Source organism: Choloepus didactylus, chromosome 3 (genome assembly GCF_015220235.1).
Source record: "Choloepus didactylus isolate mChoDid1 chromosome 3, mChoDid1.pri, whole genome shotgun sequence".
Taxonomy (NCBI): Eukaryota; Metazoa; Chordata; class Mammalia; order Pilosa; family Megalonychidae; genus Choloepus; species Choloepus didactylus.
The window spans coordinates 133,688,299-133,703,305 of record NC_051309.1 but is presented as its reverse complement, the minus strand read 5'-3'; the positions used below and the strand labels follow the sequence as shown (position 1 = coordinate 133,703,305).

At 34.6% G+C, this 15,007-nt stretch overlaps 1 protein-coding gene across 8 annotated transcripts in view; it reads right to left on the bottom strand.

The window, feature by feature from the left end:
• KIAA1109 (KIAA1109 ortholog) overlaps positions 1-15,007 on the bottom strand; it is a 236,371-nt gene that overhangs the window by 51,836 nt on the left and 169,528 nt on the right. For all 8 annotated transcript variants that reach the window (XM_037830586.1, XM_037830590.1, XM_037830591.1 and 5 more), the window contains 5 exons: positions 8,425-8,522; positions 7,487-7,672; positions 6,314-6,482; positions 3,722-3,933; positions 2,669-2,867 (listed from right to left, as the gene is read on the bottom strand). In XM_037830586.1, coding sequence (XP_037686514.1) covers positions 2,669-2,867; positions 3,722-3,933; positions 6,314-6,482; positions 7,487-7,672; positions 8,425-8,522 — 864 coding nt within the window. The remainder of the gene's footprint in view (positions 1-2,668; positions 2,868-3,721; positions 3,934-6,313; positions 6,483-7,486; positions 7,673-8,424; positions 8,523-15,007) is intronic.

Here is a 15,007-nt window from a genome sequence, read left to right as displayed (position 1 = left end):
TTATTTTAAATACATTTTAATGAACCTGGTCTATATCCTTGCTTTCTACTTACATAGTGCTTTGAACTCTTCCTACAAATTGTCCCTAAAAATTTCTACTGCATCTCCCAAAAAACATCATCATCTAAGGACAAAATTTCACTGATCAACCTTTTTTCTCAGTCATACTGTTTTCTTAAAAATGCAATTTTATTGAGATATATTCACACATCATGTAATCCATCCAAAGTATACAATCAGTGGCTCACAATATCATCATATAGTTGTGCATTGATCACCATAATCAAGTTTAGAACATTTTCATTACTTCAACATAAAGAAAAAAATAAAAATAAAAACACCCAAAACATCCCATACCCTTTATCCCCTCCATTATTTATATATTTTTTGCCATCATTTTATTACTCATCTGCCCATACATGGATAAAGGGAGTGTGGGTCACAAGGTTTTCACAATCACATGGTCACATGATGAAAGCAATACAGTGATACAATCATCATCAAGAATCAAGTCTACTGGATTACAGTTCAACAGATTCAGGTATTTCCTTCTAGCTATTCTAATACACTAGAAATTAAAAAGGAATATCTATATAATGTATAAGAATAACCTCTAGAATGATCTCTTGACTATTTGAAATCTCTCTGCCACTGAAACTTTGTTTCTTTTCCCTCTTTTGGTCAAGAAGACATTCTCCATCCCATGATACCAGGGCCAGGCTCATCCCTGGGAGTTATGTCCCATGTAGGGGGGAGGACTTACAACCCTGGGAGTCATGTCCCATGTAGGGGGGAGGGTAGTGAGTTTATTTACAGAGTTGGCTGAAAGAGGCCACATCTGAGAAACAAAAGAGGTTCTCTGGGGGTGACTCTTAGGTATAATTATGAGTAGGCTTAGCTTCTCCTTCGCAGGAATAAGTTTCATAAGGGAAAGCCCCAAGATCAAGAGCTTGTCCCAGTCACATTTTAAAAATGATTTGTAAAAAAAGGACAGCCGTAAGGCATAATCCTACCATTCCTTATTTCTCTGCTCAATATTCATCTCTCTTTTCAACAACATTAAATGTCAATTATATCAAACTATGCTCACTACTAGTAAATCTTCACACTAGTAAACTAATTTGCCCATTTTATAACTTGCAATTCCTATAATTATGTCAATAAAACAATTATTCTGTTCACCTCATCCACATTCCTTAAGTCCCAAAGGAAACCAAAACAATGGTCATGTTGCAGAAACAAGTCTGTTAGTACTCTCTAGAATCCAGAATACATTATTCTGATCACTACATCAACATGGTAGGGTTCTAGTTTGTTGGTAGAATATATTACTGAGGTGGTTGAGAGTTACTATTTGTTCATGCTTTTTAATACATGTTTTTGATTTAGAGTCAGAGGCAAAGACCCAGAAATTATTTACTATTTCTTATGCATTTTCACTGTGGTTAAGACAAACTATTAAGAAAATGGTGTACTTCCTTTGTTCCTAAATATATTTTATGCATCCTAATGGCAAGGATACCATCTTAATAAAAACCAGTAAGTTTAAATTCATTTTTGCCTTTTAATAAGAAAACAAAAACAAAAACAAAAAGACACAAGTAAGTTACAATGATTTTTGTAAACATAGATAATACAGCTGGGTGAAGTGATAATTTGTAAAGATTTTCTATGAAAGATTTTTTTGGTTTTCTGGATTTTAGACATGAGTACTTGCCTTCTTAGTGATCTGAAATATTTTAAGGAAACCTTAATGTTTTATCAATGAATTTTCTAAATGCAAAGCATTCAAAGCCAAGAATTTCACCTGTAATTCTGCTCTAATTTTTAGTCAACATTAAATCCTAAACCATCAATTTTTGATGTATCTATAGTTGAAAATTTTCCCATTCCTCAAAGAAACCCCAGAACTGGAAAGATTTCCTTCTAGTGGAGAGGAAAAAAAAAAAAGTAAGCAGTGACATATCACCTTCAAAAAGTAATTACATATTAATTTTGGCTTACAAGATACAGTGAGGAATTTTAGTATACAACCACAACCTTTTAATTTCTCAAGTGTAACTTTTCTTCATTATTAAGATTAATGATAGCTTATCAATTCTAAAATATTCAGACACAAATAAACCCCCACACTTCCAAAATAGCCCATAAACAGCTTCAGTTATTTCCAACTGTGAGTATTACAGAACTGGAGGAATTCCTTAAAGCTATACTACAGATTCCTTCAAATCTGGATATGTTGATTTATTCATGTCAATATTAATTAGGGCTGAAGTTCCTGGTCCTGGTTATTTACAACCTGTTTAACGTTATAAGAGAAATTGAATCGTACACATTCATCGCTTTCTTTCAAAATTCCCACAGATCAAAGATGCCTTATCTGGTCATTCATAGATCAATCACAGGAAATATCAGGAAGTAAGCAAACCTTCAGATGTCATAACATCACAAAAAGAACAACTTATGCAGTTGGTGCAACATTATTTACCAAAACTACTGAAAGCTTCAGTTTTTCACAAATATGTTGTGGTACCTTTAATAATTAATAGACCTTCTTTCACAAAGTCTGAAAACATTCTTATATCTGCATATTCTTTAGTTTTACAAATGGAGACATTTTACTTATTTTTAAATTCTAAACTTCATATAGAAAACAAAGGAGACTCACAGGCATTCATCACTAGATCCCCACGAATTTCTGGCTTCCAGTCATCCCATGAAGTCTCAAAACCATCAGCAAAACGGATACAGAAGTTTTTAAAATGTCCTTTACTAACCAGAGACTCGGAAGAGCAAGCAGTGATGAGAGTACTTTCAATGGTCAGTACTAAAGCAGAACCAGTGTCAAGGTCTCCAGTATGATTAGACTGCAAAGTATATTAAAGAAGAAATAAGACAAAAGGTGATGAATTTTTGACATAGAACTCTCATAGATTCATAAGAACAAAACTCTAGGAAGGACTAAGCCTGGAAATCTTTATTAAAAAGCAACCTAGGAAGACAGTTGCTTTTAAAAATTAAATTGCTCAAGTGAAATCTATTTGCCATGTGTATTTTTTTTTTTTACTAAACTTGCCAATGGGCTAATTATCTCCTTCTGTACCCTAAACCTGTTTTATAGTTGTAGGGAGCTCTCTCAACTATGACACCCACCCCTAGTGCATATGGCCTTCCTGAGCCCTGTCCATCATGCCACGAAAAACTACCATTTTTCAGTTTCTGAAAATGCAGTGGTCACATGCTGCCAATGCCTAATTCAGTTTTGTCTTGCCAAACAAAACACTAAAGAAATTTATTCAATAGCTGGCTACATGTTATTGAAGGTAATTATAAAAGTTAAATTAGATCTTTGTATTCTACTGTTACAGTAGTTACTTCTTTTTCTAACAGGGATTCATAGCCTTTTCTCTCTCATAACCACGTGCACGCAAATTTGTAGTCCTAAGATTTGGCCCTAAGTTATGAAGGAAAATATTCTTGCTTTATCCAAGTATACACATAGCTTGGAAGTTTCATTATCACTAAGTATTACAGCTTAAAACTGTTTTGGAATTCCTTGTTCTATTATAGGTGAAGCTATTAAACATTATTGTATAGTATTCTTAATTGTTGTTTTGCTTCCATTTTATAAGAAAGTCTATGCCAAAGACTTTTTGGTTAAAAAACAAAACAGTAAAAAGACTCTGAAAACTAAGCTTTTTATTTGATTTTTCTTTTGTACCTGTGCAGTACTGGTGATAGGCAGGCAAATTCCCAGATCATTAACAGTGAGTTGGAGAAAGAGAGTCCCAAAGGCCTGGGCTGATGTTTGCTGAATACCAGGTAACATATCTACTACTTCCTTTGTTGCCATATGAATATCCTTATGTAAAGCCATTCGTTGTTCATTCCAATTGTCATAGGCAGCCTTATAATTCAGCCAAAACAGCACAGCTTTTAATAATTAAGGGAGGGAAGAAAGAAAACCAAAATCAACATGGTAAAAGTTATACAGCAAGCAAACCTCAAGAGATGCAAAATACTACTGAATAATAAAAATTACTCCCAGAAGAGTGTAGCATTAGAATTAGAAAAGATCTAAGAGGATATAGGCAACTTGATAGATTAAGAAATAGAAGTGTAATGACAGAAGGAAGAAGAAAATCCAGGTCTATCCAGTCATTCATTCCTTCAACAAATTATCTGTTGAATGCCTATCATATGTGAGGCAGTAGGATGGAGTAACAAGCAAAAAGAGACACAGTCCCTGATCTCATAAAGCTTATTGCTACCATCATTAAAAAATTCTTGAAGGACAGGTACGTAATGCTAGTAGTATATATTAAAAGGATTTGATTGAGAGAGAAAAGTCAAATCAGAGTTCCTTGTAGAAATAACATCTGAGTTAAGTCTGAAGGAAGTGAAGAACTAACTAGGTTGGGAGGCATGTACAAAGGGAGCTTGAGACATTGCCATAGAGATGAAATGCAGTCGAGATATGGTGGTATGAAATAAGGCTGGAGAGTGAGGCAGGCAGAGCCAAACTTTGCAAAGCCTTGCAGGCCACACTTAAGAGCACTAGGAATCAGCTGTTTTTTCCTGTTTTGTATTTTTTGGGTGGTGATGGCAGTGGATTCAGATCTGGCTGAATGTGGAAAACAGATAGGAAGGGAGTTGGGTAACATGAAAAGAGGCTACTAACAAGTGCAGGTGAGAGATCATAGGAAATTTGGCCAGAATGTTGAGGGTAAAAATGGACAGGTATAGAAAGATTTAGAAGATATTTAGCAGTTAATATCAACATTATATCTTGGATAGGAAACTGGAGGAAAGTGAGGTTTCAAGCATAAAGCCTGCATTCCAGCTTAGCTAAGTAGACAGATGGTGGTGCCATTTATAAGACTGATACTACACATTGATTTTGAGGTGTCTTTTCATCATCCAAATGGAGATGTCCTTGAGTTCAACTTAAAGTCATAGCAGTATGTGTGGCAAATGAAGCCATGGACATAGTTAAGGGAGAAAACATGGAACAGAGGTCACAAACAGGAGGAAGTTCTGGCTGGTAGATCTGTTTTGTTTGGTCTACAGGGGATTTTTTCCCAAAGGTTTAACTTTGCACTCCCTAGTTTGACACAGCTTATAACACTCCCTAATGGGTGATTCATACACATTTACCTACATGGCTCATATAGACATTTAAGTTTCTTAACCAGAACAAAGCCTTAGGGGAAAATCTTCATCTAAAGGTAAAGTATAGAAGGAAGAGTCTAAAAAGGAGATAAAGACGGCCAGAGAGAGAGAGAGAGACAGGAGGAAAAGCAAGAAAGTATTGTGTCATGGATGCCAAGAGTAGAAAGTACTTTAAGGAGTTGCTGAAAACTGATGAGAGGTAGGTAAAATGAACGAAAAAAACGTGCACTGGATTTAACAAACAACAAAATGTTATCCATCACACTGCCAAAAGAGCAGTTTTCTAATAAACACATCTAAGCCTATGCCCAACTCCACTCTAAATCTTAAATGGCTTCTTAAGTGGATTCTCATTACCTCTGTAATAAAATTCAAACATATTTGCCCAACACATATTAATTAGACCCTGTCTACCTTTCAGCTTTATTTCCCTTTTGCTTAGGCCTCTGTGCAACTTTATATTCATTCATTCATATTCTTTTCTCTCCCTCAGCCCCCACCCCTCCCCTTCCCATTTGGCAAATATTTACTATATGCCAGGGACTGTTCTAGGCCCTGGGAGACAAAAGAAAATAAGAGAAGCTTTCATTTCATGTCTCCCTGGTAAACTCCTAACCCCAAGTCATATCTCAAATATTAGTTCCTCTTCTAAGAACCAAAGGCAAAGACAGAGGCTCCTCAGCTCCTGAAATACATCTCTAGCTCCACTCTGTACTCTCCTTTGGTCTCTTTCTCACTGGACTGAGAGTTCCTTAAGGACAAGGATCCTGTTTTTCATCTTTGTATTAAACTTCTGGAGAATACATAACAAATGTTTGTAGAAACAATGAATAAACCTAGTCCCAAAACACAAATGGGTGTTATTAATTGTCTAAACCAAAAAAATGTAGCATTATAATTAAAACTCTGAATCAGAGACCTCTGCATATCCATGTAGAGAGCAAAATCACTTTTAAAATGTAAAATAACTTAAAAAAACTGAAGTGAATAAGCAAGAAATATATTTTGATTGTTCATATTTCAGAGTTGGAGGACATTTAGTTGTCAAGCATTTACACTGGTAAACTACTGATGATTTTTATTCTGCATTAGCAAAGAATTTCTAAGTCCCAGAAGATAGTAATGATGGACATTATCCTACCTCTATCAAAGGCCACAGGCTGTGCATAAACAATTGGTCTATTCAAAGTAATAAGCACAGCTTCTCTATCTGAGGAACCACTGATTTCTTCTCGAAGGGCATTTCTTAATCCGATTCTGGTTTTAAAATAGGCAACTTGATGAAAATCAGAACCAGCTTCCTCATAAACCTGAAACAACATTTAAAGCTCAATAAAATCAAATAGAAAATGTTTTAAAATTAAAAAAAAGTTTTAACATCATTAATGGTATTGCTTACCAAAGAATTATAATAAGTTTTCCTCAATTTTGTTTTTCAATGACATATTTCTTATATTTTTCCACCATATAACTTGAAATTAAAATACAATATGAATGGTCATAGAAGAAAGAAATATGAATTCTATTTTAAGCTTATACAAAAGATAGGGTGAGGTTCATATTCTGAATGGCAATGTATTATTAAATGTTTCAAAATAATGAAATCTTCTTTCCTCCTTTTAATATTTGTTTCCATTTGAAAAAACTGTTTTTCTAAATATGACAAATTTTTGTTCATTTTTCCCCCAAATTATCTATAAAACAGCCATTCAATCTTGAAAGTGTGACTGGTATTCTTTTAATTAGTTCTTCAAACTAAAGGGGGAATTTGTTAAATATACATGACAATTTTTAGCAAAGTAAAAACAAACAATGGAAAAATCCCAATGATCTGAGAAAGTTAATTTTTATAAAATAAAGAATCTGAGTAGCTGCTGTCTCTTGTTTTGATTTTACATGCTTAACATCATGATATGCAAAAAGTTGACAATATTCTACAGGACATCAAATGAACTTACTAAGAGTTTAAGAACAGAACAATGTTAGCACAAGGTATTGAAATGAAAAATAATGTTTAACAAATCAAGAGAAGAATATACTCAAATATTTATGAAGACACTGGATTACATTTCATATTATTGCATTTGCACTAAACTATATCAATATGCTGCCAACAATACTCTATAAAATGCCATGGTAAAACTGTAAAGGACTTACTTATTAAATGAGTATTTATTAGAATTTACAATCAGAAACTTTAGGAACTCACACTAAATACTCTGGTAAATACAGAAATAAGTAGGTTAAAGTAGTTCAAACTGATGTGCAAAATTAAAAGCTACAGTTCTACTGATAGCAACATTTATGAACTTACCTGATGTTTGACAATTTGTCCTAAAGCCAAATTTAAATCCACTTGGCATTTACCAAACAGTTTCAGGTAACTGCTACTTCCTGGTGAAGCCTTGGTTTGAAGCCGGTTTGAGAGTTCCAGTTCAATCAATCCAGTTTCAAATCTCACAGCTCTCATTGATGGAGTTGTGGCCGTTACTTGAATACCCTAACAGATTATATGTCAGGAGGAAAAAAAGTATCATAAATCAATAATGCACCAACCATTCAAATTCAAATTGTGCCAGTCTTTGAAAAATTCAAATTCCAATCTTTCAATATATAATAAAGTCATGCTTTAAAACATGCATAGGATATGTCTAATAAGCTGATAAAGCTGGCAACATTCTTTAATTTCTCATGACAGTAGGAAATTTTTTAGCTATTAAATTTCATTCAAGTATTTTGTATTTAAAACCCAGAATGCTCATTAGTTTAATACATTAACTACAACTAAATGACTATTTGGTAAGAACAAGCTTTCTTTTTAAGAACACTAATATCTAATTTATCTTTAGAAATGCTAATAAGGTTTCTAATACGGCAGATTTGTTAGCTGGAAAAGTATACAAAAATATTTCTTGCAGAATAATTTTTAACAGCAATAAATTAGAAAAACTAGAAATGTTCATCAGAAAAGGAGAGGTTAAATAAACTGGTATTTTTGTATATACACTCCTGCTTAGTGTGTGTGTGTGTGTGTGTGTGCGTGTGTATGTGTGTGTATAAAAACAGGAATAGAAAAAAGTCCTGAAGGATATTCAACCGTTTAATTGTTAAAGCTTTTTCTATGAATGGATGGGATTACAGTTCAGTTTTATTTTCTATTTGGTACATTTATGTATTATAACAGTTTTACTATAAGAAACTTACATTAATTAGTTAGAAAAATACTTTTAAACATTATTATTTATATGTTACCTTAAACTGCAAGTTCAGGGAATAGAGGAGAATTTTAGGTTTATCTCCATCTGCTGTTCCATCATGTTCATTCCAAAGAGGAATAGGCTGCTCCCCACCTAGAAGAAGTTAAATATTTGAGGGTTTGGGGCAATTTCTTTCAAAGAAAACAGTAACTGTTTTGTACATTTTTTAAAAAACCCTCACAAGATAGTTTTCTTTCTACTGGCTACTAACCTAGTCTTTAACAGAGATTTTTGGCCAAATTACATTTCACTGAAGCAGGTATATATATATATAGAGAGAGAGACATATAAAATAGTGAAAATTCAGCACATAGAGACATTTATTAAGAACCTTATAAAAGACTCAAAGCATTATACATATAATTAAACCAAAGATGTGATTATACATCTCAAAAAATATATTTATATATTTGAGGGGAAAAAGTAAACCAGACTGATTTTTTTTCAATCAAAAACATGAATTTTGTTGTTTACATTTAGAAGGGCTGAAAACAGAATGAAAAAAATAAAGGTAGGGGAATGAGAAACAAGATAATATGTGCTAATAATAAAGAATGTGACAGCAAGAGTTTGTCCTGAAATTCAAAAAAATGGGTGGTATCTCATAGGGGTAAAGTTCCTATTACATCACTGCTTCCTGAACTCACTTTCCTAAAATGCCTCTGTCGCCTCAGTCCTGTGCTTTTCTTATTCATTTCCTGCATTTTTGACCATGTATTTACCCTAATACCTAATAATAGTACACTTAACATTTACTGAGTGCTTACTATGTGCCAAGGGCTCTTCTAAGTGCTTTATCAAATACTTATTCAGACCTCTTAACTGCATAAGGTATGCATTATTCATCATTATTAATATACTTAGTCTAGGAATTGAGGAAACTTAGGTTGGGCAACTGCCCAAAGTCTCAGAGGCAGCAGAGAAACCTAGGCAACAAGGCTCTAGAATTTATACTTTTAAGCACGTGATTATACCATCTCCCAAGCCCTCTGCCTACAAACAATTCTTCATCTTGACTTTCTCTAATTCAAAGACTTCTCTCAATTGCCTAATACTTTAATTAGAAAGAAAACTTACTACCTAATGAACATGGTCAGGTGCTTTAACTCTGTCCTCCACTAATGTGCTAGACCAGCTCTTTAACCTCTTCATCTTCAAATGCTCAAAAAAAGGTAACTTTGGGCCACATGCTCATTTTTCTCCATTTTTGCTTTTAAACTACAAAGTGGTCCTGAAGAAGATACTGGACCCATGCTAACTTTACCCATGACTCTTTCTGTTCCCTCTTCTCTCAGATCAAATCAGTCATCAAATTGTTTCTGTTCCATCCTGTTTTCTTATGGCAAAATGAAGATAACTTTCTCATAATGCTGTTGTGAGGATTAACTTAGTTAATACCATAACATGCTTAGCCTGATGGCTGACTTGCTAAGCCTAAGCATGATGTAAGTGTCCAACAAATGCTAGCGGTTATTTCCTATTAATTTTAACTTCTAATGTCTCTTAACTTTGTCCCTCACTCATCATCCCAGTTTCTACACCTTTATTAAATTAGGACTCATCATCTTCCACTTAGGCTACACTACAGTGGTGCTGTTACTGGTCTTCCTCTCTCCCATCCAATCTGTATTCTAAACTAAAACTGCGGTTATCTTTATTTGTTCCACTGTCTTTTAAACTCTAACCTCAACACATCATTCTTTGCTTTGCATAAATTATAACATGAAATAAAGTCCAAATTCCTTATAAACATGTTACAAAAGACCCTGTATAGTTTGATTTCCACTTACCTTTCCAGCTTCTTCTCCCACCCTCTCATACACATGTTGTCCTGCAAGTAGGCACATCACTTTTTTATGCCTCTGTGCCTATGCACATACTGCTCTTTTTCTGTTTTATACAACTTGCACACTGTTTTTTAAGACAATGCCCACACTATTTTTCACTCCAGCTCCTCTCCAATACACCTCAATGAAAATTTAGTTATTCCTTCCATCTCCTTCCATCTATTATGTATGCCATAAAATACACCTCTGTTTTATTATTTGTGTGTTTATTTACATTTCTATCTCCTAATTAAACTGAGTTCCTAAGGGTAGGAACCATGTATCTTTCATATCCTAGCAAACTGTACCTTAGTGACCCTCACTACATGTTTATTGAATGCAATTAGGCAACTTATGGTGCTTGGTGATCCAACTCTTCATCTTCCGTCATGTCTCCAACACACACCTCACAACTACTGCAACTCTTCATTTTCCTTATGCCCTCACAATTCTTTCCTCAGTCTCACCAAATAAGTATGCATTACTTTCCCAGTTTCTTGCCATTTTCTTTCCTCAAAATTGTCCCTCTCTTTTAAAATGTACTCCACCACTGAAAAGAAGAACTTATTCAAGGATAAGTTCAAATCACTCCTACAACCATAAAACCTTCAATGATAACTCTACCCAGGAAGCTTTCTCTTTCCTTTAAACTCTTAAAATGCTTAACTATCTCATTCATTCACACTTAGTTTAAAGCCCTGTATTATTAAATTAGCAACTATCTAAGAATTAAGTTATACCTACACTTCTTACAACTTCCTCATTATCTAATGTGGAACCATATGTTTTGTAAGTTCTCAATAAACAACTATTGAATGGATCTGAAATCTCTCTTCTTTCATATGCTCAAAGATATAGAGACATAATTTCCTACTATAAAATACAGAGTGAATCATATTGTGTTCTAGAAAGGAAAGGATTACCTAGAATGATGTCTACATTTTTCAGAATTTTTAGGATACTGACACCAAAAAAAAAAAATGTTTGTAACTACTCACATCTTGATAATTTCTAATAGAATAGGTGAGATTAAGCCACAAGTCCTTAGTCTCTCCCATGGCTTTATAGGCAAGGGCATGTTCCAGGTGATTCAAGACCAATCATGAGGTACAATAAACACAACACAATGTGAGATCAAATAAAATAAGAACTGCAAGACTCTTAGTTTGAAGGTTGGTTCTCTTTTCTTTTTATTCAATTAAATAATGAATAACTTTGGTATTTTTTCTAAGTAACTAATAAAAACAAAAACAAGTCTAAAGAAAATCTGAATCTACGGGTATACACTTCCTTAAAAATCCTATCACATCTTGGCTACTTCTGTGTTAATCAAGTATTTAAGGCTATGGCATAAATATATAATCTTAGGTATATCACATCTATTATACTTGGCAAGCTATTTTGAAACTATAGTTTGACAAATTTCTGAACAATATTACTATTCCTTAACAAAAACTGTGTTTAAGAAGGTGTTGTTAGAAAGCTTTTTCCCAAAGACTTACATGCCATCCTAAGAATAAATGGCCAGGTATTTTGTTTGGATTAGCCAGCAGGGTGTTAATTCCTTGGAAGTTCCTTCCTATCCTTTAAGTTATGTACTGTATTTTTCCAGTCTTCTGGTACCTCTCCTGACTCCTATGACTTATTGAAGTACATTCTTAGATGTTCAAGAATTCCTCCACTAGTTCTTTTAAAACAACTTGGATGTGTCTCATCTGGACTTGAATATTTATATGAAATTTAGTCAGACAGGCTTATTAGCATTTCTTTCACTATTCTTGTACCTTGACAAATATCATCTCTATTTCTATTCTCTTAATATTATTCCTTTTTAGTTATCTTTTTTACTTAGATAAAAGCAGATTTTCTTTTGAATTTTCACTTACCTCAGCTCAAGGAAATTTTAATGCCATTTTACTTAAGAGTGTATTTATTTATTATTCTAATTTCTTCTGATAGTCTAAATGTAAGCCTTTCACTTTTTCACATTCTCTTAAATCATCTTAAATCACCTTTGCTGATGTGATGTTTTAAGCATATTTTAAATAATCTTAGATTTTTACATTGTTACATATTGCTATACTTTGAAAATTCTAATACTCTAAACAGACACTAAGGATTTGTGTAGATTCTCATCAATCTTAACAGTCAAGTTACCTAGCTAGCCATGATAGGATGATGTAATGGCTATGCTCCATCAGGCCCTGTGGCCAGCCAGTTGGTACACGACTTACATTTCAGCTGTATTCTCAAGGTTCATGGCTGTCTCTACAATCAGGAAGGAATGTGGTTCACAGAGCAGACCCAGTCACTAAATGACTTTGGCACCACAATCTCATCTCCCTATTCATTGTGATTAATAAGTTTTCATGGTTAGAATATTACTTTTTAGTCTTCTTTGCTAACACATTCATTCTTTATACCAACTAGTAATATACTTGTATCTCCTAACTGACTGCAGTCCAAAGGTAAAGAAAAGCCTTTGTCTTTTCAGTGGCTGAGAGATTTCAAACGGAGTCGAGAGGTCACTCTGGTGGACATTCTAATGCACTAGGTAGATAACATCTCTTAGGTTTTAATGTACTGGAATAGCTAGAAGTAAATACCTGAAACTATCAAACTCCAGCCCAGCAGTATGGACTCCTGAAGATGACTGCATAACAATGTAGCTTACAAGGGGTGACAGTGTGATTGTGAAAACCTTGCGGATCACAATCCCTTTATCTAGTCTATGGATGGATGAGTAGAAGAATGGGGACAAAAACTAAATGAAAAATAGGGTGGATGTTCTTTTTCACTTTTATTTTTTATTCTTATTCTGATTCTTTCTGATGTAAGGAAAATGTTCAGAAATGGATTGGGGTGATGAATGCATAACTGTGTGATGGTACTGTGACTAGCTGATTGCACATCGTGGATGATTGCATGATATGTGAATATATCTCAACAAAACAACTTAAAAAAAAAAAGAAAAGCCTTTCTCTTTGTTCAAAACAACCTTAAGGGAAGCTTACAGTAACAATCTGATACTAGGAACTATATAATGCTAGACTTTTCCCATGAGAGATACAAGGTTAATTAATGGAAGAGTCTATTTTTAAATATACATATTTGGTAATAAAGTCTTGAAAATATTATTTAGAACTCATAAAAATTTGCCAGCCTGAAATATTCTTAATTTTCATATCATAGACAATGTTCTAATGTGATATTAACCATGTAAATGAACCACATCAAAACGTGTATATGTTCCCCAAGTAGAGGCACTTTTGGTGGCAAAAAGGTCTTTTGTTACATATTTCTGTCTTCCTTAGTGGTTTCTATTCAACCATTTTCAGAGGAAATTCAAGACTACAAATTGATCTGATTTCTTATGACTTAATTTGTTAAGTTCTACAGCTATGATGGGTCTCTTCAATGCAACCATTAAGCAGCTTCCTGATCTCAGATGCAACCACAAGAAATAAGGAAAACTGAAGCTGCTACGTAATTGAATTCCCTAACACAATGAGCTCTGTCCCACTTCAGGGACTTATATCAGATACTGCCCCTCACGCTCTGCCTGCAACCCCACTACATCTTCCCTCTTGCTGAACTAGGCTTCATTCTTAAGGTTTGGGGTATCAGTTCAGCTTAGATGCCTTCCTTGATTCCTTAGACTAGATGAGGTTCTCCTGTGATACAGACTCATAAGACCTTGTTTTTGTCATACACAGAACTCATTAAAATTGAAACTGAATACCTAGATACTTATTTAATATCTGCCTTCTTGGGTAGAAAATAAATGTCAAGAAAGCAGATAATCATAGTACCTGTCACACAATAGGTACTCAATAAATTTGTTATGAGAATCAATTACTCTACAATCATGAGGTAAACTCCTCTTGATGCCAATGTAGTCTTTTAACATGATTATATTCATATAGCCTCAAAAGCTGTTATACAGACCAACTTATTTTCCACCCACTTCCTCTTAATACTTTAGCTCCTGAGTTAAAAGTCAATTAAACATTTTTTTAACAGTCTGGGAATGCAGGCAGGAATGGGGAGCCAGAAGGGCCACACAATTTTCTCTGCTGATGGGCAAAAAGAGCCTCAAAGTTCTTCTTAAAAGAATAGTACAAACGGACAATGTTGGCCAGGTGTCCTTAGAATGAAGACATAATTGGCAAAACCAGATGCTGCTGCCGACACCACTACCTCCATGACCACCACCACATGCACTCGAGAGGAAAGGGGGGAGTTCAGGACGAAAGTCTCTCTGGGAGTCAGGGTGACTCCAGTGGGAAGACATGGGCAAGGCCCAGACAACATGGGATAAAGAGAGAAGCCCTGGGGGGAGCTAGGAGACCCACCTCTGCATAGCCTGGCCCCTGACTTGCCCAGTCTGGGTGCTCTCTTCCCTGCCCTACCTCCCCTCCTGGCCTCTGGGATGAGGGAGCAGACCAGGATGCCAAGAGCTCTGACACTCATGATTCTGGGGATCTGTCTGCCCAGGCTGCTCTGGGAGTGCTTGGTACTAGACTCCTGACTGGAAGAGATGAAAAGAGAAAACACAGACATCACTGAAGTGTTCCCTGCACACCCCGAAGCCCTGCCAGGGGGGTTGCAGTGGTATTTAATTACTCAAACATTCCCTGGATTATTTTTAAGCCTCATTTTCCCTGGTTTTTTTTTTTTTTTTTTAATTTATTTTTTATGTACAAACACTATAAAATATAAGCATTTTGTATTCAAACATATATTTCTTGC